At 36.1% G+C, this 25,273-nt stretch overlaps 2 protein-coding genes across 2 annotated transcripts; both read left to right on the forward strand.

Annotated features, from left to right (window-relative positions):
* Nucleotides 17,837–19,784, forward strand: LOC109208198. The gene is made up of 2 exons (XM_019371261.1): nt 17,837–18,057; nt 19,466–19,784. Exons 1-2 carry the CDS (start codon nt 17,898–17,900, stop codon nt 19,696–19,698), a joined length of 393 nt encoding a protein of 130 aa, XP_019226806.1. The 5' UTR covers nt 17,837–17,897; the 3' UTR covers nt 19,699–19,784.
* LOC109208206 (probable galacturonosyltransferase-like 4) lies at nt 21,349–23,259 on the forward strand. Its single transcript, XM_019371273.1, has 2 exons — nt 21,349–21,679; nt 22,308–23,259. The coding sequence occupies exons 1-2, from the start codon at nt 21,418–21,420 to the stop codon at nt 23,123–23,125; spliced, it is 1,080 nt and encodes a 359-aa protein (XP_019226818.1). The 5' UTR covers nt 21,349–21,417; the 3' UTR covers nt 23,126–23,259.

Consider the following 25,273-nt stretch of genomic DNA (forward strand, 5'->3'; position numbering starts at 1 on the left):
CCTTTCACATAATCTAATGATTCAAAACTAATATTTTTCAACGAAAAAAATATTATACCCTTGCAATATTGGCTTGACTACAGCTAAATGAAGGGGTTTCAGCTTATATCCTTCAATTCCTTGAATGTGCTAAATTGAAATTAATGATAGCAATTGTATAGACAAAGTTTTGTTATTTGTTTGATGTCCATTTATGCAAATTGACTCTTCAAACAAATATTCTTCACGAAGAAAAAAGAAACAACTTTTTTTTTTATTTTTAATATTGACTGATTTTTGATGTTTCTTTCTCCAGCATGTATGTTTACTTTATTATATATGTAAGTAAACTTTTATTTGGTTTTGTAGACTCTTTTTTGTTATTTTTATAAACGTAGTTGTGTACCCTATATATTACATTTATTTTAAAAGAATTTTAATTTATTCAAATCTAGCTACAGTGTTTCAAAGAAATATACTTATAGAATTTTAAATGTGAAAGAGTTTTATAGTTATATGGAGTAATTTTTTTTTTTTTTGCTAGAGGCGAAGTAGTATTTAAATAATTAGAAAAAATAACAAAAGTTCCTAACATGATTTCATATGATCATTTTAACCGAATTAAGTATGATAACATGATAAAAAAAGATAAATTTTATTTTTAATTTAAATTCGAATTTTAGAACTTTATCTATAAATTCAAAATTATCTTTCAATTCAAATTCCGTTTATATTATATTATATTATATTATATTATATTATATTATATTATATTATATTGGTATTTAACTAAAATAGTCAAATATAGAATAAAAATACATATACTTTTGACATTTATTAATTTGCCACTTGGCTTAACCATAATGTCAATTATAAATGGTAACTTTCTTGCTTTAATATATATATAGATATAGATATAGATTAATCAATTCGCTCAAACTCAGGCTTGAAGTTTTAAACCTCAAGGTTCAAATTTCGAGACATCGTGTCATAAGTTAGAAAATTGTGTCCAAAAATCCGAATTTTATACCCTAAATTTTAAATTAGCAACCTAAAACATTTAGTCTTGAATTTCAAATGCTCAAAAATTTAGGACACTAAATCCTGAATTTCAAATAATCAATTCACAAGTTCAAGATACAAAAAATTCAAGATGCTTTTAGTCTTGAAGTTTCGGTGAGTTGGCTAACCTTTAACTACATTTTAAATTGTGGATATATTTTAAATGGCAGGCTAAAAAGTGACTACTGGTGCACTTTGCTCGAGAAAATCATATGTTTTTCTCTTTAATGGGCTTTACACGGATAAAATGCAGATTTGTTGGGGCCTTAATGTTGGTACCGACTTTTTTATGCGGGTGAAGTGCAACAATAGCCACTTTTAAGCCTGTTATTAAAAATATATCCATAATTTATAATATATTTAAAGATTAGTCAATGCACCCGAATTTCAAGATTAAATATCTTGAATTTGGAAATTTAGGACTTAGTGTGCTAAATTTTTGAGCTGCTAATTTTAATTTTAGGACTAAGTATCCTGAATTTTTTAACTACTAATTTAAAATTCAGGATATAATATTCGAACTTCTCGACACAATTTTCGAACTTTAGGATACAATATCATGAAGTTTGAATTTTGAGGTTCGAAACTCTAGGACACCGTGTGTTGAATCTTGAGCGAAATTAGATTATCTTTAAATACATTGTAAAGTGTGGATATATTTTAAACAATATCAATAAAAGTGACTATCTAGTGTCATTTCCACTTTTATTGATGGTGTTGTTTGGGCCAGCTTTTATGAACTTTGACTATTTTATTGGATACCTATCATCTCTCACCGAAGTAAGTATCGAGTTATTTACTAAGTGGCCTACATACAATTACTAATAGATAGCTATTCATATCGAGTAAGATCTTAATTTTTGGAGATGAAAACATCTGAAGCAATAACTGGTGGTAAAATGCACCGTGCCACGGCAACAATGTGTGGCCAATAGGTGCAGTTTGTATAGATAAGATGTTCAATAGATCAAGCTCTTAGATAAAATGTCTAAATTTTGATTTCTTTTGATAAGTTTAAGATATTGTTTGTATATTCTACCTAAAAAAAAACCAAGGAACGTGCAATCGACCATGAATATTCTACAACAAAACGTACACACAAAACGAAAAAAATATAGTTTTTTGGGGGAAAATGATTAGGCGTGGAGTGTCATGTGTGAGGTCAGGTGATCATTAACTATTTAGGCAGAAAGTGTTAAAAAGTCGTTGAAGATGCAAGAGCCCTTTTCCCCTTATACATTATTCTATCTTTTTTTGCTGTTGTTGTTCGGCTCGATTCAATCTTCTTTTCGTCCTGAATAGTAATTATAGGGGTAACAGTAGCGAATAAAATGAATAACCTCGATTTGACTAGGATCTTACCCCCTCCTTCTCTACCCTCTACTTGGGAATGATTTAGAGAGAAAGATCCTGATGCATAAGAATAGGGAAGATATTTTAGAAGGTCATAGGCTGTGTTACACATATTGCTTCATGGGTGCATTTTCCCCATTTCTCTGCAAAATACTAACATTTAGCAGAGGACAGAAGTTTAGAACTATCACAAGTTCAGAACTCATGTACTACCACCTTACTAGCATAGATGTGACATAAGTCGAACATTAAATGCATTAAGTTTAGCTTAAACCACTAGTCATATAGCATATAATTAGGGGCAGAGCTAGTACGGATTCAGACGAATTAAATAGTTTTTGCTTAAATCCTATATTTGTATTAGAAAATTGATTCAATATATAAATATTTAAGTACACACCTTTTTTTCATGGGTAATCTTTTACACACCCAACCTCTTAAAAGTGTGTCGAAAATACACATTTTCTATTACGTGTCACTCGCTTGTTTTTCACACATAAGAGGCGAGTGGACAATTAAAATTCTGTGTCTAAAGGATCATTTTGACAGCACTTGTCCAGCCTTCACATATTTTCATTTTTCTAAATCCTTTTCTTCATTTTTTAGAATAAAAAATCCACCATTCTTTTTCATCTTTTTCCATTACTGCACCATCGCCTTCTTCTATCACCACATCACCAAATATTTTTGCCAAGATTTAAAGGAGGATAAAAAGAAATCAGAGTTTCATATTCAACATAGGAATCGTTGAATGACGGTGTCACGGTTGAGCTACCTGGGTGGCCAAATTCTGATGGGAAAATTAGTGAAGTTCTTCATATGTGTTTCGTGAGAACTTGTGGGTTTTTTATTGGGTTTGTGGAGTTTCTTCCATTTCAGCCATTGATGGGTCGAGAATTTCGGGTTCTTGGGGTTCTTTTTTGTTCTTACTGTTGCTGGTGTAAGCAATTTTGGTACCTAAACTATATAATCGGTTGGTCAACTCACTTTGGGTGTTTGGGGGGGGGGGGGGGGCAGCCATGGTGGTACAGCTTGACAAAGGTGGATCCAGGATTTTAGGTTTATGGGTTCCTACAAAAATCTCGAGTTAATATACAAAACTAACTAGATAAACGAACCGGGTTCCAAGCTAAATATTCTTTAACATTTAATGGATTTTTCAATACAAATACAGGTACTAGACAAAAGCTACTGGGTTCACGGGAACCCGTAGCTATTGAACTGAATCCGCCCCTGCAACTTGGGGGAAGATGAAGAAGATGGATATATTTGTAAATTCATGGTTTTTTATGTCAATAACACGTGTCACGTTACTATTGGTGCGTGAATACACTTGGGGACGTTTGGTAGGATGCATTAGATAAAATAATGCATGCATTAGCTTTGTTATTAATCATACCTTGTTTGGTAGACATTTTGAACCTATGCATTTGTTATGCAAGCATTAGTTATACATCATATTTGGTATTATCCTATGCATAACTAATTCATAGAAAATCATGGTATTAGCAATGCAATTGGTTTAATGCATGCATTAGCTTAGTTAAATGTCACGCCCCGAACCTGGGCCTGGATATAAGACGGCACCCGGTGCCTGCCTACATGCGACCGAGCGAACCAAATGGCTGGCTGAATCAACATGTGATATCATAACATACTCAATGCGGAAGATAAACTAACACATGCTGATATGCTGAAAGTCTAGATAATATAAATCGAAGTGCGAAAATACTAATACAATTCTGAAATATATTTGTAGCCAACTTGGCTTAATATGAGAAGTCTGCGACTCTGTCTAGCTGTTACTCTAGTCTTTGAAGCCTCTAATGAAATACTGAAAACACTGACCGTCTGAAAATACTGAAGACTATAAGGTAATGATAATGCCCGGAAGAACTGGGGATCACCAAGTAGCTGGTACGAGAATCTTAGCGCTCTGAATCATCAACCTGTAAATCATTACTTGCATCGTAAGATGCATGCCCCAGGCAAAAGGGACTTCAGTACATTTGATTGCACTAGTATGTAAAGCAACTGAAAGAAAGAATTATAAATGCTGAAACTGAAACTAAGTTGATAACTGAGAGTTGATAATTGATAACCGAAATGATAACTGTTGAAACTGAAACTAAAATGATAACTAATAATTGAACTGAACAAAGGAAGTAAGGATATGAATACTCCCTCTTCTGAATGATGAACAACCTGTTTATCTGAATATTAAACTGCGGCCTCAGGCCCAATATATATGTGCACAAACTGCGGCCTCGGGCCTAAGTATACATATACATAACAGCGGCCTCAGGCCCAAAGATGCATAAAGCATAAATATCACGACCCGGATTTCCCACCCTCGGGAGTCGTGATGGCGCCTACTCGTAGAAGCTAGGCCAGCCGCGAATTATAAAAATCACCAACTCTTCTATTTTAACCCTTTTTAACCATTTAAATTAACAGGTAATCAACATTGAAATATTAGCGATAAGTGAAATCAAGTGGAAGACTTAATTTGATAGAATAACTAAAACCAGTACGACACTGCCAACATACGTCTCTACCCGGAATCTGGTGTCACAATATCACGGACGGACTATAATTACTACAACCAACATCTGAAAGAAAATACAATCTGTCTCGAAATCAAATGAAAACAGAGTACATAATAAGATAGAAGAGAACGTCGGGCCTGCGGACGCCTGCAGGACTACCTCGGGATCTCTAGCTGGACTGAAGGCAGCCTCCCCAAGTGCTACTGTCCAACAGCTGCTCCGGGATCTGCACATAGTGCAGAGTGTAGCATCAGCACAACCGACCCCATGTACTGGTAAGTGCCTGGCCTAACCCCGGCGAAGTAGTGACGAGGCTAGGACCAGACTCCAGATAAACCTGTGCAGTTATGTAATATGCAGCGGAAAATAAAACAAAAATAAACAAATAATTATGGGAGGGGGTACATGCTGCGGGGAAAATATCAAGTCCAGCAGTAATTTAAGAGAAATATAAGAGAACAATTTAAGATCTACATCAATCAATAATAACACTGTTGCGGCGCGCAACCCGATCCCTATCATTTAACACTTTTGTGGCGTGCAACCTGATCCAACTATATCATTGCTGCGGCGTGCAACCCGATCCATTTATATCACTGTTGCGGCGTGCAACCCGATCCATTTATATCATTTAACACTGTTGTGGCCTGCAACCCGATCCAACTGTATCATTGTTGCGGCGTGCAACCCGATCCATTTATATCACTGGTGCGGCGTGCAACCCGATCCCTTTATATCATTGTTGCGGTGTGCAACCCGATCCAACTGTATCATTGTTGCGGCGTGCAACCCGATCCATTTATATTACTGTTGCGGCATGCAACCCGATCCCTTTATATCATTGTTACGGCGTGTAACCCGATCCCTTTCATTTAACACTATTGCGACGTGCAACCCGATCCAAATATAACAATGTTGCGGCGCACAACCCGATCCAAATATACAATCAACAACAATCATAACAAGAGTCACGGCAAGGGATCAATAAGGAACTACACTATCCCGGCAAGGGAATCGACAATATAAGCAAATACGCCCCGGCAAGGGAGAAACAGCTATAACCAATCTTGTTCCAACATCTAGCTACCTCAGCTAACACCAATACTCAATCATAAGTAATTTCCACGAGAACAATCTATATCTTTGCTCAATACCGAGAATCATCAATTTAAGCATTCGTAGTATTACTTAAGAACACAATAATTCACAATTTAAGACTCACGGTCATGCTTGACACCAACTTATAGATACTCGTTACCATGCATATACGTCGTACTCAACAAGAAGCAAATAGCAAATAGGACACAACTCCTAATCCCTCAAGCTAAGGTTAGACCGAACACTTACCTCGAACTTCCACGGCCAACTCAAACCTCAAACACCGCTTTTTCTTTTGAATTTGGCTCCAAATCATTTGTATCTAGAGATAATCGATTTAATAACATCAATAAACGCTAAACAATCCAATTCCAATGCTTAATTATAGCTTTCCCATCATTCTTCTCAAAAAGTCAAAAATTGACCTCGGGCCCGCTTGGTCAAAACACGAGGTTCGGACCAAAACCCGATCACCCATTCACCCACGAGCCCGAATATATAATTTGTTTTGAAATCCGACCCCAGAACGAGGTCAAATTCCCAAATAATCAAAAAGCCCTAACTCTACCCAAATCCCTAATTTTCTACCCTTAATCTCATATTTTAGGCCTAGAAATCTAGTGGGTGTTGATAAAAATGGAAGAAAACGAGCTTAGGATTACATACCTATGAAGCTATGGTGAAGTTCCTCTTCAAAAATCGCCCAAGAGGTGTGGAGAAGATGAAGTTTATGAAAAATGGTGGAATTCCCGTAATACATTCTGTTTTTGGACTTAAAACTGGGCGGATTTTGGTCTATGCGATCGCGAAGAAAGGAATGCGATCGCATAGGGTAAGGGAGATTGGTCACAGCGATCGCGGTCAAGGCAGTGCGATCGCATAGAAGAAAACGGGTTCCCTTCCCAGACTTGGTTTAATACATTGCGATCGCGGAAGGAACAATGCGATCGCATAGAACAATTTGTGAACTCCCAGAATTTACTCTACGCGATCACGGAAGGACCTATGCGATCGCATAGCACAAAATAGCTGGACACCAGTAACAGCAGAAAACCAGATTTTTGAGTTCTAAAACACCCCGACACCTATCCAAAACTCACCCGAGCCCTCGGGGCTCCAAACATAAATATACACACAACCTCAAAAATATCCTACGGACTTATTCGTGTAACCAAATCACCAAAATAACATCATAAACATCGAATTAAACTTCAAAATCAATGAAATTTCTCAAAACTTCTTTAAACATCAAATTTTGCATTTAAGGTCCTAATCACGTCAAAAGGATCCCGTTTCTTACCAAACTTTATCGACAACACATATAAATCATATTGAACTGGTACCGGGATCCAGAACCATAATACGGGCCCGATACCACAGATTTCACATAGCATTTTACTTTCAAAAACCTTTATATTTTTTCAGAAAACAATTTCTTTTAAAAATTCACCTCTCGGACTTGGGACCTCGGAATTCGATTCCGGGCATACGCCCAAGTACCATATTTTTCCACGGACTCTCCGGGACCGTCAAATCACGGGTCCGGGTCCGTTTACCCAAAATGTTGACCGAAGTCAACTTAAATGCATTTTAAGCCAAAATTTCAATATTTTTCACAGATTTTCACATAATAGCTTTTCGGCTACGTGTCCGGACTGCGTACGCAAATCGAGGTGATGCTGAGAATTAATTTAAAAATAAGTGATGACCTTTTGGGTCATCACAATAAACTGCGGCCTCAGGCCCAAAGATAGGTGTTCATCATTCAGGGATTTAAAATCAGGAACTGAGAATCATACTGCAATACATGATAGTGAAATACTGAATCACACTGAGTTACATGATACTGGAATACTGGATCACACTGAGTTACATAATACTAGAATACTGAATAGGACTAGACCGAGACATGTATTCTTGAACTGATTATGAACAGTGAAACTTCAACTGTTTATGGCATAGTGAGTAATCTATACTAAGACTCGGGGGCATCAAACCCAAGTCCACATTGAATACGCACTGAGTCCACAACGTTCAGGACGAAAGTCATGAACGAGTTATAAAGCTAAAGAATAAAAGTTCTACAACTATTGAAGGAACTAGGCTAAACTATATTTCTGAGGCAATTAGTAACGTCGTAAAATAAACGTAGTGTAGGGAGAATCATTAATGTTCCCAAACGTAGAGAGTTAGACTCACATACCTTAAGTTCCTGCTCTTGAGCGTAATACAACATTCGCCAACCCTTTCAACTTTAATCTATATCAATACAAGTCAAAGGGATTCCATATTAGCTATGATACTCATGTTTTGGTCACTTAAGTATTTTATCAAAGACTTGGTGAGAATAAAGCTTCACAGTCCTTATTAATGGTGTCTCTACGCCCAATAACCCATTCTCTTGCTCCTAGATAAATTTTAAAATCTCAAATGGTTATAATCAACATCATTCTTTATCATCCATAAGGTAAACAACACCCTTAACCAATAATGAACAATCAACACCCCAAACCTATAATTGTTCATGCTTTTCTATCAAACCCATCAACTCATATCTCATGAACTAGAGTCTATAATCATTAATCCAATACTAGAATCAATTAGAGGGTGAAGACATTACCTTTTTGAAGTTCAATCGCCTTGAATTTGAGTTCTAGGGTTCCTTCTCTCAACAATGATGTCCCAATCGAATATCTAATGACATGGAGGGTTTAACCATGTTAATAAGATGTTGGGAAATTGAAATTAACTTAGAATCACCATTAAAACTTACCTTGGGTGGTGGAGGGACCCTTAAGGAGTTAGGTTTTTGATAGTTCCCCTTTCTAGAGCAAGTTTTTATGTTTTGGGGCTATGGGGGACGAAGTAGGGCTTTAAAATGACCCCCCATGTGCACCCCCGCACACCTGTACCGCGCAAAATGGCAGTAACACTGCCACAGGTGAGGGGCCGCGCTCAGGGCACGCATATTGCACACTGTTATGTAAAACGCGCATAACCTTTTGCACAAAGATCCATTTGGGCTCCACAATATGTCATTGGAAAGTTGTTTCAAAGGCCTACAACTTTCATCTTTTGAGTTTTCCCAAATCCTAACACAATTTCAATAACTGCTGCTGGAAGACGGGCCTTTTGTAAACTTAGTCGATTTTGTCGAATCTTATGCACCTCACTATCCATCTTGATTTCGAAACAACTATTTACACCAATAATCATCCCTGTAGGACTTCATATGTCTAAATATCAAATTAATACCAATTTAACATATCCTCACCTAGTCCGAATGTACGGGGCGTTACATTATCTCCCCCTTGGGATCATTCGTCCTCGAATGATTGTCCTGACTGTAACTTCTGCTAACTTCGGACCTTAAACGGTTCTGGTGGAAACATGAACTTTCATTAACACTTGCATACTAAATTGAATGAATACATGATTACTAAATTGTTGAGACACTGAACTAAATGACTACTACGTTGACTGAATATTGGTTTGCCATGGATACGTGAATAATGAACTAACATGGATATATGAATATTGAACTGGCACGAATAATTGAGTAATCTGAGTACTAAGCTTGCACGAATGTCTAAGTATTGGACTGACATGAGTAGTCGAGTATTGTACTGACATGAGTATCTGAGTACTGAACTGACACGGGTAACTAAGTACTGGAAACTTGAATGCTATAGCAGGATACGTGAAATACTGGTTGTACCACCGCAAATTCTGGTGGCAACTCCAACTCATAAGCTAATTGACCGATCCTTCGCAAGAATCTATATGGCCCAATATAGCAGGGACTATGCTTCCCCTTCTTCCCAAATCTCATAACTCCTTTCATAGGTGAAACTTTCAGAAACACCCAATCATCAACTTGAAACTCTAGGTCACTATGCCGCATGTTCGAATAGGACTTTTGGAGACTCCGAGCCGTCTTCAAACGTTCTTGAATCAACTTAGCTTTCTCCATAGTCTGATAGAACAAATTTGGTCCCAACAACTCCTCTTCACCAACTTTCAACCGACCAATTGGTGATCAACACCTTCGCCCATACAGAGTCTCGTGCGGTGCCATCTTGATACTAGAATGGTAGGGTATTATTAGCAAGGTCAGTGAGAGGTATGTGATCATCCCAGTTACTTTTAACATCAAGGACATATCCTCAACTGTTTGAGTAATGCGCTCTGCCTGGCCATCTTTCTGAGAATGAAAAACTTGTGCCAAATCCTTTCTGAAATGGCTTCTGAAAGTTCATTGTAAACTTAGCACCACAATCCGAAATGACAGACCACGGAGTCCCAAGCAATCAGACGATTTCCTGAATGTATAACTTGGTATAATCTTCTACTGAATCTGTAGTCTTTACTGGCAAGAAATGTGCTGACTTGGTAAGTCGATTTACAATCATCCAATCAAATCATTAAAATGAGCAAGATAATCCCGTTATAAATTTCATATTTACCATTTCCACTAAAAATATGTGTATTCAGTGATAAAACACTAGGCTTTCTGCGGCTCGACTTTCACTTGCTGACAATTCGAACAATTGTCCACAAGTCTGCGACGTTCTTTTTCATGTCGTTCAACCAATAAATCTCCTTGTCATGATGCATATTTGGGGAACCTGGATGGAAAGAATACCTGGAATTATGGGCTTCTAACATGATCTTCCCTCTTTAAGTCCATCTATGTCTGGAACACACAATCTGTCTTGGTACCTCAAAGTACCATCATCTCCCCCTTATTCAAAACCCATCGTCATATACTTGTGAATATCCTCTTTCAACTGCAACACGTAGGGATCATCAAATTGTTTCTCCTTCTCTTTGGCTAGTAAGGGGGAACAAGTCCTGTTCTAGACAACAACTCCGTCATCTTCGAAGTCCGAAGTCGAACTCCTATCTTGGCTGGTGAACTTCTTTCACCAGAGTTCTCTTATCTACCTCAATCATGAGTTATACTTCCCACACTTTATCTTCTTAAGCACTTCCTTAAAATACTTATAGAATTGTTGTGAGCTAAGTCTTTGACCAGTATCCTGAAGACTAGAGTCTCGTGCAATGGCACTACCCTCATGACACATAAATAGGCATTATTTTATAGCTTTTCTGCGATCACTTTATCATTAATAACTAAGCTCGGTGATCATTCTACTCACTTTGTGTTTCTTACACATGCTAGACATAATCCATGTGGTAATTATATAATTTACCCTCATTACCGAACTGGTTTTCTTTTTCATATCCCATGCTAACTATTCGGATTTCAAATCTCTGACTGGACTTACTGAAAATTTTCACATCACCCCTTAGACCAAAGGTCTTATACTTATAGATCCTTCTCTTTTTGTTGGGATTCAAATAACTTTCTTTATTTTCTGCAATTCTTTGCACTCTACGTCAATGATGACTCATCTTCCTACTTACTTTTGAGAAATATTTCTTACTAGGAAAACTAAGTTATTCACTTAACGGAAAGCTAATTTATTCACAACTATCATACACAATCTTAATAATTTTAACTCTGCTCACACTGTCAATCCTGGAGAAACCACGTTACGATAATTCCTAAAGGCTATTCTTCTATAGTTTGTGCTCTCACTGCCAGCTGATTTTTTTTCCACTGCCACTGTACTTCGGGTTTAACTTAAAATCTTTGGGTTCTAACACGCGTTCGTTATTTCAAATTGTCACTCACTCACTAGAGTTAACCTGGCTAAGTAAACCAAATTGTACCTCCACTAGCTCTGCTGAAAGTGCTAATTCACCGTATCAACTCAAAACTTACTTATTATTCTTTTACTAAAAACCTGCTAGAATTACGTTTTCTTGTTCTACTTTGGATAACTAAAGTGAGGCATAAGGTTATTTCTAACTTCCCTCACCATCCGGCCCTGTTCTACGGTCGCATACTTATCCTTTTTTTGGACCACGTACATGGATCACACTTAGGGAAAGTTCATCCGTCTTAAACAAAATTGGAATATCTAACCCCAAACTTTCTATACAATACAAAATCATATCATACTATAAACATCCGGGGTAATAGTTTAGTCAGATAACCTAAGGGGGAACTGCCATATCTTTTATCTTACATCAGTAGCTGCTTCTTATAGTAACTTACTAACGTGGTACTTCTAGTTCTGATTTGAATAAATATGAACAATTTAAAATCGTTCCCTGAAACTCACTATTGGCTGCGCTTGGTTCTCATTTCATTCATCATATCTTCTAGTCATTTGCATGAGTTGTACGAAATCACATCTTTGGTAATAACAAACGTTTATGACTCCTAGGTATTTTACCCTTAGGCTCTTTTCTGACCAAAGCTATAGTGACCAATGTTAGGGTATGACATCTGAACTATCATCATCCAACGTGTGGCTCCATTTCCAAGAATTAAATGGAGTTGTTCTAGGAGGTAAAACACATACGAATACACTACCATGCACAAACTTATCCTTCAAAGTATACCATCGTCTGATAATCACTTCCTGCGCCATCCGGTGAGTCTTGGTCTTAATTCGGACCTAAAATATGCGAAGATTTCACTATGATCACTGTTACTTACATTTTCTTTTAGCACCCATAGGCATCATTGTATACTCACCAGTCACCAGAATTTTGATACACTAAAAATTAGATATTTGGTAAATATATAACTGAATACTGGCGTACTGAATAACCATAAACTTGCTAACTGAAAAACTGTATAACTGGTAACTGAGGTAAACTGATAACCATAAGACATGATAATTGCTTTTGTACTTTCTGATAAGGTTATGCTCTAATCTGTACTACTATCCATTGCATCCCGCTTTTAACATCCTCTCAAGTCTCATATTTACCAACTTGTACTCCATAATTATACCCCCAATGGGCAATTATCCTCTCTAGGACCATAGGTTTCTCCTGCGCGTCGCTTGGGCATCCAATACGTTTGGAATTCGATAGGAAGAGAAGGTTAACTATTGCTCTAAGCTTCATGGCACGATCTAGAGTAGAAAGAAATGAGACAATCCTAGATGTCTTGGTAGTTAATCGTTTATATGAGTGGCCGGGACACACATATAAAGGAAACTCCACTAGACACGACTTCATAGACTCCCTAGGACTCTTGAACCTAGTGCTCTGATACCAAGATTTGTCACGTCCCGAACCTAGATATAACACGGCACCCGGTGCCTGACTACATGCGACCGAGTGAACCAACTGGCTGGCTGAATCAACATGTGATATCATAACATACTGAATGCGGAAGATAAACTAACACATGCTGATATACTGAAAGTCTGGACGATACAAAATCGAAGTGCGGAAATACTAATACAATTCTGAAATATATTTGTAGCCAACTTGGCTTAATATGAAAAGCTTGCGACTCTGTCTAGCTGTTACTCTAGTCTATGAAGCCTCTAATGAAACACTGAAAACACTGACTGTCTGAAAATATTGAAGACTGTAAGGTAATGATAATGCCCCGAAGAACTGGGGATCACCAAGTAGCTGGTACGAGAATCCTAACGCTCTGAGTCATCAACCTGTAAATCATTACCTACATAGTGAGATGCAGGCCTCGGGCAAAAGGGACGTCAGTACATTTGAATTGCACTGGTATGTAAAGCAACTGAAGGAAAGAATTATAAATGCTGAAACTGAAATTAAGCTGATAACTGAGAGTTGATAATTGATAACCGAAATGATAACTATTGAAACTGAAACTAAAATGATAACTGATAACTGAAATGATAACTGATAACTGAAATGATAACTGATAATTGAAATGATAACTAAAAGTTGAACTGAACAAAGGAAGTAAGGATATGAATACTCCTTCTTCTGAATGATGAACAACCTGTTTATCTGAATATTAAACTGCGGTCTCAGGCCCAATATATATGTGCACAAACTGCGGCCTCGGGCCCAAGTATACATATACATAACTGCGACCTCAGGCCCAAAGATGCATAAAGCATAAACTGCAGCCTCAGGCCCAAAGATGCATAAAGCATAAATTGCGGCCTCAGACCCAAAGATAGGTGTTCAACATTCAGGGATTTAAAATCAGGAACTGAGAATCATACTACAATACATGATAGTGAAATACTGAATCACACTGAGTTACATGATACTGGAATACTGGATCACACTGAGTTACATAATACTGGAATACTGAATAGGACTAGACTGAGACATGTATTCTTGAACTGATTATGAACACTGAAACTTCAACTGTTTATGGCATACTGAGTAATATATACTAATACTCGAGGGCATCAAACCCAAGTCCACATTGAATACGCGCTGAGCTCACAACGTTCAGAACGAAAGTCATGAACGAGTTATGAAGCTAAAGAATAAAAGTTCTACAACTATTCAAGGAACTAGGCTAAACTATATTTCTGAGGCAATTAGTAACGTCGTAAAAGAAACGTAGTGTAGGGAGAATCATTAACGTTCCCAAACATAGAGAGTTAGACTCACATACCTTAAGTTCCTGCTCTTGAGCGTAATACAACATTCGCCAACCCTTTTAACTTTAATCTATATCAGTACAAGTCAAAGGAATTCCATATTAGCTATGATACTCATGTTTTGGTCACTTAAGCATTTTATCAAAGACTTGGTGAGAATAAAGCTTCATAGTTCTTATTAATGGTGTCTCTACACCCAATAACCCATTCTCTTGCTCCTAGATAAATTCTAAAATCTCAAATGGTTATAATCAACATCATTCTTTATCACCCATAAGGTAAATAACACACTTAACCAATAATCAACAATCAACACCCCAAACCTATAATCGTTCATGCTTTTCTATCAAATCCATCAACTCATATCTCATGAACTAGAGTCTATAATCATTAATCCAATGCTAGAATCAATTAGAGGGTGAGGACATTACCTTTTTGAAGTTCAATCCCCTTGAATTCGAGTTCTAGGGTTCCTTCTCTAAACAATGATGTCCCAATTGAATATCTAATAATATGGAGGGTTTACCCATGTTAATAAGATGTTGGAAAATTGAAATTAACTTAGAATCACCATTAGAATTTACTTTGGGTGGTGGAGGGACCCTTAAGGAGTTAGGTTTTTGAGAGTTCCCCTTTCTAGAGCAAGTGTTTATGTTTTGGGGTTGTGGGGGACGAAGTAGGGCTTTAAAATGACCCCCCATGTGCGCACCCGTGCACCTGTAGGCCTGGCCGCGCAAAATGGCAGTAACACTGCCACAGGTGCGCGGCCGCGATCGGGGCGCGCTCAGGGCGCGTATATTGCATACTGTTATGTAAAACGCGCACAACTTTTTGCACAGAGATCCGTTTGGGCTCCACAATATATCGTTGGAAAGATATTTCAAAGGCCTACAACTTTTATCTTTTGAATTTTCTCAAGTTACTTACACATTTTCACTAACTGCTGCTGGAAGACGGACCTTTTGTAAACTTAGTTGATTTTGTCGAATCTTATGCACCTCACTCTCCATCTTGATTCCGAACCAACTATTTCTACCAATAATCATCCCTCTAGGACTTCATATGTCTAAAATATCAAATTAATACCCATTTAACATATCTCCACCTAGTCCGAATGTACAGGGTGTTACATTAAAGATAAAATTGTCCTTCAAAATTTATTCTTGATTAAAATATGCTAGTTATTATATTAATGCAAGTTTAAAATAATCCAAATAGTGAGAAATAAAATTATATCCCTTGTATATAAATAACTACTTAGCATATTTCCTTTTTTAATAAATAAATATTTAGTTCTATATTACAATATAGGTAGACAAATCAAATAATTTTTTAAAAACTTTTTCATATAAAAACATTTCTCAACATATGTTTCTTTTAAAAAGTTAGAGTGATGGACTGATTTTGAGGGCATTTTTGTAAACAAACAATTCTTTTAGAGATTGTGTAATGCTTTAATACATCAAACCGAACAATGGATAAGAAATATGTCAGCATAACTAATACTAGCATAACTAATACCAGTATTACTAATACACCCTATTCAGCCCCGTGAGAAAATGTGTGTAATAGGGATTTCGGTGCAAGTTTGATGGGTAAATTATGTATTATGAACCCAGTAATTAGATGAATTATGAGTTCGATAGCAAATTTAGTACCCATAAACTTTAAATCTTGATTTCGCCTTTCTCCCGGACGCAACACCAACAGTGTGATTCTTGGCACATCTTGAGACAACCCCCTCGAACCTGATTCCTCTGCTTTTAGGCTGATAATGTTTAGTTATTAGAGCAATAGTTATATGCAGTTTCCACTTTCCTAGGCCAATCAATTCACCCTATATTCTATTATGCATATAGTGTCTTTTCCTTAAAAGGGAAAACATGAGAAAGTCACGAATATGATCCCCTCATAGGCCACTATAGCCAGAATCATGTTCCTAGTCTTGGATAACAAACACATACTTTTCACATTTAGAAGTAATTTAACACTAAATTTTTCATGCCGTCCTTAATGACATAGTTTTACTGATAAAGGCAAATCCAGGATTTGAACCTTATGAGTTATGAATTCTAGGACAAGGCCTCAAGTTATATTTAAATTTTGTTTACCACAGATATATGGTTTCGACCAAAACTATAGGGTTCTGTCGGACCTGATCTGCTCGTGTTTACGGACATGTTATCGCATACCTGTGAGCACACACTTTCAAAGACTTTTCATTTTTTTATTAAACTTCATGCCGGAAATATCTTCCCGCTTCCCATATGATGAAGGAAATTTTACCTCCTATATCAAATGATACATCCTATTTATTATAAACCAAAATTATTTTAAAATATTATTTTCTATAGCTACCTTTTATATTTTATAGCAAAATATGTATTTATGGTATATGTTACCATTGAGGCATGAAATAAGGCATGAAATACGCTATATATGTTTTTCTTCTCTCTTAGACAGGTGGACATACCTATTTTTAAGGAGGTTGCCGCTACTGTATTTATGAATACATGGCGCGAATACATGTGAATACATGCGCTACAGTTGGACTGCCCTGATTTTAGGCGCTTTTTACTGCTGTATTCATGAATACAACAGCGGGAATACATGTGAATACATGCTCGTACAACTGGATTATCATGATTTTAGGCGCTTTTTACTGTTGTATTCATGAATACAACAGCGCGAATACATGTGAATACAGCTGGACTGCCCTGATTTTAGGCGCTTTTTGTTGCTGTATCCATGAATACATGGCGCGAATACACGTGAATACATGCACGTACAGCTGGACTGCCCTGATTTTAGACGCTTTTTACTGTTGTATATACATGTGAATACATGCTCGTACAGCTGGACTGCCCTGATTTTAGACGCTTTTTACTGTTGTATTCATGAATACAATAACGAGAATACATGCACATACAGCTGGACTGCCATGATTTTAGGCGCTTTTTGTTGTTGTATTCATGAATACATGGCGCGAATACATGTGAATACATGCGCGTACAACTGGACTACCCTGATTTTTAGGCGTTTTTTGCTGCTGTATTCATGAATACAGCTACCGAAACAACTGAATAGTAGCTATAAGAAGTCATTATGTATATGATAACTATAGAAAGTTAATAGCACTAACAATAGTGGCTTATGAAAATTCCTGTATAATAAAAAGGAGAGAGTAATTATTTCTTAATGGCATATCCCATGAGGAATATCCAAGGACTAATCATTTCACACGAACATGAGTATCACATGATTAATTAATGTACAAGGAATTGTATTAATCTCCTCTTATTAATATGTTCTCTTCACAACAATCTCTCAACTCACAAATTACTCTTTCCCATTTCTGAAAGCTAACTTCTAGATTTTAATGGCAAAGAACCAAATTACCACCAAAGATTATCAGTATAAAAAGATTTTCAAGGTGGAGAATGCCAAAAAACAGTCTGAAATAGAAGGAAAATCAAATATGGTACTTATAGACTACAATCATACACCAGGAAAAGCTCAGCAAAAGCAGGAACCTAAAGGTATTTTTAGGAAATTAAACTTTATTAATTCATCTGAATATTATTTTGTTCATGTTAAAGGTTCGTTTGATACATTGGATAAGGATAACAATTTCGGAATAAAATTTGAAATTAACTTTATCTCATATTTGGTTTGGGGTATTAGCTAATCCCGAAATAACTTTTAACATTAAAATAATGGGATTAACTATAGCTAATCATCACGATATCCCACCATTGTACCCAAAGGCGGCTCGATGGTGTTGGAGGCCTAAAGACAAGCTGTAATAAGAGGCCTTAAACTTGTTTAATAATTTTAGATATTTTTTTTAAAGTTTATTCTTTTTACTTTTTGAGATCAATTTAATCTTGATAATGTAACCAGCCCATTTACTTTTTGTTGATTATTTTTTCACATGACCGTCAACATAACTCACTATATATCATTGCCGCCCAAAGTAACAATCATGTGCGAATTTGCATTTACAAAGATGATAAACAAATTAACTATAACTTTTTACGATCTAATTAGCTTGAAACGTACCTACAGAGACTTTGAAAAAAATATCTTACAAAATTAGAGTTGTAAATAAAATTTATTCAAGTTGAAATAAAAAGAACTAGAAAATAAGTACAAATTTAATTGCTTTTCACTTTCATCAAAATTTTCTCAACCAACTACAAAAAAAAAAAAAAACCCACATAATAGGTACAATAAATATTTAAATTACAAGAAGAGTAGCTTTTGGGGCCCCTAATTATGTGAGGCCTAAAGCGGCCGCTTAGTGGCCTGGGGTTAAGCCGCCTCTGATTGTACCATATGACCTCAGTGTGTTAGCTTAGGAGATGGTAAGTGAACCGAAATTTTGGCGCAGAGGTAAGAGTTGTCGTCTTGTGAACATGAAGTTACGAGTTCAAGTCGTGAAAATAATCTCTTTGCAGAAAAGCGAGGTAAGGCTACATATAATAGACCCAATATGATCCGACTATTCTTCGAATCTTGTGCATAACGAAAGCTTAATGCACTTCATTGCCCAATATTATTTTTTTGGTCAGGAGATTGTTGTATTAATGTATGATTTTGTAACTTTGTTCATGTACATGGGATTAAAAGAACTGTCTAAAATTAAATAAAAATGCATGTACAGTAGGCTAAATACATGATATAAATCACTGAAAAATACCATGAATTAGTCATTTTGTTCAAGTCAAGTTGTCAAAGAGTCCTTCTTTCCACCTATGTTAATCTCTCCAAAAATATCGTTGCATCCGTATTGAATCCTGAAAAATATACTACTTTATTTTTAGAGGATCAACCTACACCTGACCGTATTTTTGAAGAGTTCGAGCAACGTGGATTTCCACCGCTTCTCTTCTAAAATAAGTTTGTGTATTTGAATGTTGACTTGCTCTTCAAATTTTCTAACAGGTAACAAGTCAAATGGTAGCAGGAATGACAAGTATTTTTCTGGTTATATTGATCGAGTGAAGAACAAAATGAGAACAACAACATCAAGTGTTGGTGTTGACACTGAAATTAGAAAGGCTGCAACAAGAAGAGATAGTTTTAATGATAGAATTTCTCATTATATAAATCGTGCCAAGCTCAAGATTAGAACTACAACAATTGTTGGACGTGGTGACCAAGGCGTAGCAAACTAGCTAATTTAATTGTATTTCTATTTTATTAGTATTGTATTGTACTATTATGTTGGATACAATATTTAGTATAATTTACTACTAAAAAACAAGAATTAATGATGAAAAAATTCTGTAGCTAAGCAGAAAAATTTATCGCTAATCTTATTTAGCGATGGATTATTAAGAAGTTCTATTAGCTACGAGCAATTTAGCGATAGATTATCGACGAATAGCTAGCTCGAGTTTTTTTTTTTTTTTTTTTTTGTAGTGATTGTTACTTACATATAATAAAAAACATGAGAAATCGATAAATAAAATAAAATATTATTTTTGTCTGTGTTCAATATAATTTTTCAATAAAAAGTGTGCTTGGTATGAAGGAGAATATTTTTTAATTTTTTTATGTCCGAGTGGTCTTAAAAATTAGGAAAATGAAATCCCTGGTGGGGTAGGGAAAACAAGTATGGCTATTTCATACTATTTGTCTCCTCCCAACCCCCAGCATCTCACCTCTCGCCCCCTCCACCCCGGCCCCCTCACACTCGTGCCCCTACCCCTACCCTACGTACCCGCCTCCTCGCCACCCATCCCCGCCACCCCCACACTCACCATAACCCACCTTATCAACCCACCACCACCCTTACCCATATTCACCATCACCCCGCATAATGTTTGCCTAGACTATACATAAATGCTCTTAGGACCCATCACCCACCCACCCCCCACCCATCCCCCACCCCATCCCCCACCCCATCCGTTTTGTGGTGTTTTGTTATAACCATTTTTCTTGGAAAATATTTTACACTGAAAGGTGAAATATGACTTTGCTCACTTATGGATAAAAGTAATTATTTTTCTTACGACTATGTTAACTCTTGATTTTATATCGTTTCCTCTAACCAACATTTATATATTGTTATTAATTATTAATACTCAATAATATAAAACCTATTTGATTTGTTAATAAATTATTAATCTTATTTTTCAAAATTATTTTTCACTCACCAACCGGGCACCAAAATACATTTTCTAAAAAAAAATCATGAAAAACATTTAAGATAAAAAATATATATATTTATGAAAAATAACTTCCGTCATTATGCCATAAGCCGAATTAATAGCCAATTGACTTTGAGTTAATTATGATAACATCCATTCAAGAAAGATATCCTAAACCCCTCAAGCCAAACAATGATCAAAATAGAAAGTCAAATTCTTAGGTATTTTGTTTGTCTCATAATATCTAGGCCCATATTTCCTTTTCAGAATATGTGCTTTCTAACTATAAATTATGCAAGATTCACAATTTTGACTTCAATATATATTTTTATTTCTTTCTATTAATAGAATTATTTTTAGATAAAACAAATGAATGGATGCTATAATTATGGAAAAAAAGAAAGTAGAAGCTGAGGTAATTCATTTATTTAAGCCCCTCAAAAATATCATTGACTCTAGTTAATCCATTAAAGTAAGTTACTAATTGCCCTGTGATAGAGCACACAAAGAATTCGAACAACTGCCTCAAATACATTATTCGAAAGCACTAAAAGGATAATATAAGAGTCAAAGGTTCCTAAACAAATAGAATTCTCTCCCTCACAATCCTACCAACTTTTATCCTTTATTCTTTATCAATCAATCATTTATAACCTCTCCTAAACCTTCTCTTAACCTAGCCTCCAATGGCTGCTTCAACTTCCTTTCCCCTAATGCACTATTCTATATGCAAACTGCAGGATGGCCTTTTGGAGTTTTTTTCCTTCTTTTCATCTCCTTGGCCTCCTGTTTCTCTCCCTAATTAGCAACCAAATCTCCTTGATCACCACCGCTACGACCACCGCCACCACCAGCGTCCGCGTTGGCGTTATTTTGAAACCAACCGGTCTGCACGTTCCCGTCTTCCGGGAGGCACCGGCTTTTCGCAATGGGAGAGATTGCGGTTCGTCGGCCGCCGATCATATTCATGTCGCCATGACCCTTGATGCTAATTACTTGAGAGGTACTATTGAAACGTGCAACTAGCTTATCTAAAAACTTAAGTTGTCTAGCATATCATATATACTTTTAATTACTTTATAACATTATGTTTCTATATGCCTCCTGATGATCCTTTTTCTGGTGAAAGTTGTATGCATTGATGGTGTAAAACATATTTATTTAACTATGTCATTTCCAATGCATATCATACTTAAGTTGTCTAGCATATCATACTTTTAATTACTTTATAACAATATGTTTCTACACGCCTCCTGATGATTCATTTTCAAGTAAAAATTCGAGTAAAATTCTGTGCAATGATGTTGTAAAATATTTACACAACTATATCACTTATAATGCATGTACAATTTTATGATAAATATTAACTATAAGTAATTTAAAAAATGGTAGTACTAACTAATTAACATGCTACAATAGGTCAAGTACCTATGGGTGTAAAATGATATTTAAATTGTGTGAAATACATGCAAAAAAGTTTTTCTTTTTTTACATGACAATAAGATATTTGAACTCATGAACCTCTTGTCTGTACTCAGATATACTATATCGAAATATATAATCCTATATTCTAAAAGCTTAAGTCGTTAGAAAGAACATGTTATTAATTACTTAATATTTTGTCTCTGTAGGTACCATGGCTGCTGTGTTATCTATCTTACAACACTCAACATGCCCAGAAGATGTCATGTTTCATTTTTTATGTGTAAGACATGAACCTGTGGTATTTTCTAGCATTAAGTCCACTTTCCCCTACCTCAATTTCAAGCTCTACAAATTTGATGCCCACAGGGTCCGTGGCCTAATTTCAAAGTCCATTCGTCAAGCCTTAGACCAACCATTAAATTATGCGAGAATCTATCTGGCTGATCTAATTCCAATGGACGTGAAACGCGTAATTTATCTTGATTCTGACATAGTTATTGTTGATGACATCGCAAAATTATGGCAAGTTGATCTTGGTGACAAGATATTAGCAGCACCTGAATATTGTCAAGCAAATTTCACAACTTATTTTACTGAAACATTTTGGAATGACCCCAAATTGTTGCGAACATTTGAAGGGCGAAAACCATGTTATTTCAACACAGGAGTTATGGTTATGGATGTGGAAAAATGGAGACAAGGAAATTATACACAACAAGTTGAGAATTGGATGGTTGTTCAAAAGCAAAAAAGAATATATCACTTAGGTTCTTTGCCACCATTTTTACTTACTTTAGCAGGAAATATTATGCCAGTTGATCATAGATGGAACCAACATGGATTGGGTGGTGATAATATTGAAGGTAAATGTAGGAGTTTACATCCTGGGCCAATTAGTCTACTACATTGGAGTGGTAAAGGTAAACCATGGTTAAGATTGGATTCAAGAAAACCATGTACTGTTGATCATCTATGGGCTCCTTATGATCTTTATCGTTCCTCGAGGCATACCTTCGAGGAGTAATGTATCAAATCAAACTGAAGAGGCGGATTCAAAGTTTTAACTCGATGGGTTCAATCGTTAGATCTTACTGCTGAACTATTAATGTACTTTTAAATTTATTGAGTTCAAAGTTTAATATTTATTGAAATTAAATACAAGCTCAGTGTCAAAAATCTTGGGTTAGCTGAACCTATACCTTCTTAGCTAGATTTCCAATGAAAAAAGAGGTGGATTTAGCTCGGGCTCTTGCGGGTTCAACTGAACTTATTGCTTTCAATACACATTATATATATAAATGAAAAAGAAATTAAAATTTATACATATAACAAAATCACACTTATTTTTAGTCCACTAACTTTAGATTCTGCACATAGGTGCATGATGAAATGCCTATAAGGTTTGGAGTATAAAAGAGAAGCCAGAAAATCAGAAGATGCATATTAAAATAATAAAGTAAAGAAATTACATTATCTCAAAATTAAAAACAAAAAAAGGAAAATTTGTCGCCCACTATATATTTTTTGTTTGTTTTGCCTCTTGAAGTTGTATAATAGAGGTATAAAGGAAGGTTTTAAAAAAAAATAGATTTCTCATATTCTTTGTTGTATGTGTGTATGCAAGAAAGATGGCTAGTTATTGAGGATCCATCTCCTTTTATGACCATAAGAGTATTTATACCATGTCTTTTATTTTTTTAATTTGATTATGTCAATTGCGTAATTGAGTTGTTAAGATTATTATTTTTCGTTAACTAATTATATTCTTTTGGATGTACAGTATTGTTCTTGTGGATATTCAAAAAAGAGTGAATCGTAAATTATATCTTATAGTTGTGATGACCCAAAAGGTCATCTTATGTTTTAGAACTCAATTCTGCGCTTTTAAGCCTTAAAAATCTCATTTTTACCCTCCTCAATTTGCGTGCGCAGTCCGGGCGTGTTTCCGGAAAGCTTTTATGTTAAAAGTTGATGAAAATAAAAAATTTTTACCTTAAAAGTTAAATTGAGTTGACTTCGGTCAACGTTTTGAGTAAACGGACCCGGGTCCATATTTTGACGGTTCCCGTGGGCCCGTATTGTAATTTGGGATTGGGCGTATGCCCGCAATCGAATTCCGAGGTCCCTAGCTCGAGATATGAATTTTTGTTGAAAATTGAAAGATTAAAAATTTAATGGTTTTAAGAATTTGGTTAATGTTTGGTCTCGTTGTTATCGGGTCCGTATTTTGGTTCCGGAGCCCGGTACAGGTTCATTATAATATTTAAGACATGTCCGTGAAATTTGGTGAGAAACGGAGTTGGTTTGACGTGATTCGGACGTCCGGTTGACAAATTAGAAGTTTCAAAGCTTTCTTGAAAATTTCACTTGATTTGGTGTTCAATTCGTAGTTCTAGGTGTTATTTTGGCGAATTGATCGCGCGAGCAAGTTTGTATGATGTTTTTAGACTAGTGTGCACGTTTGGTTTAGAGCCCCGATGGCTGGATGAGTTTCTGATAGGCTACAGAGTGAAAAGAACATAGAAATCATAGCTGGTGTGCATCAGACCTGCAGATTTCGCATTTCCGAATAAACCATCGCATTTGCGAGCAGTCGGCTGGGGTGGATCTCGCATTTGCGAAAAAAGGGGTCGCATTTGCCATCCTCTAGTTCCGCATTTGCAAACAACATGTTCGCATTTGCGAAGGCAGCAGAAGTGTGAGAGGTTCGCATTTGCGATGCTTTTCTGCATTTGCGGGCTTCGCATTTGCGAAGTCCAGGTCGTATTTGCGACATCTACAGCTGTGTAAAAATGACTTAGACGGGAATTTTTCTCCCATTCTTCATATTTTCAAACCTAGAAACATAAGAGACGATTTTCCAAAGACTCCTTCTTCCCCAAATCATTGGTAAGTGATTCTAACCTATCTCCTTTCAATCTTTCACTACATTTCATAAGATTTCAACCTAAAATTTAAGGTTTTCATGGTGGAATTAGGAATTTTTGGGTAGAAACTAGGGATTTTGAAAATTGTGGATTTAGACCTCATATTGATGTCGTATTCCAAAACCAATTATATATCCGGGCTCGGGGGTGAATAGGTAGTCGGGTTTTGGTCCGACTTTCGGATTTGGACCAAGCGGGCCCGGGTGTTGACTTCTTCAAAAATGGCCTAAATTGAATTCTTTGCA

This window comes from Nicotiana attenuata, chromosome 2, assembly GCF_001879085.1.
Source record: "Nicotiana attenuata strain UT chromosome 2, NIATTr2, whole genome shotgun sequence".
NCBI lineage: Eukaryota > Viridiplantae > Streptophyta > Magnoliopsida > Solanales > Solanaceae > Nicotiana > Nicotiana attenuata.

Bases quoted from the DNA above. Each gene is read 5' to 3' on its own strand.
- LOC109208198 (XM_019371261.1), top strand. From the start codon at position 17,898: ATGGCAAAGAACCAAATTACCACCAAAGATTATCAGTATAAAAAGATT. The intron at 18,058-19,465 runs GTATTTTTAGGA...ATTTTCTAACAG, and splicing joins GCAAAAGCAGGAACCTAAAG to GTAACAAGTCAAATGGTAGC.
- LOC109208206 (XM_019371273.1), top strand. From the start codon at position 21,418: ATGGCCTTTTGGAGTTTTTTTCCTTCTTTTCATCTCCTTGGCCTCCTG. The intron at 21,680-22,307 runs GTACTATTGAAA...TTGTCTCTGTAG, and splicing joins TGATGCTAATTACTTGAGAG to GTACCATGGCTGCTGTGTTA.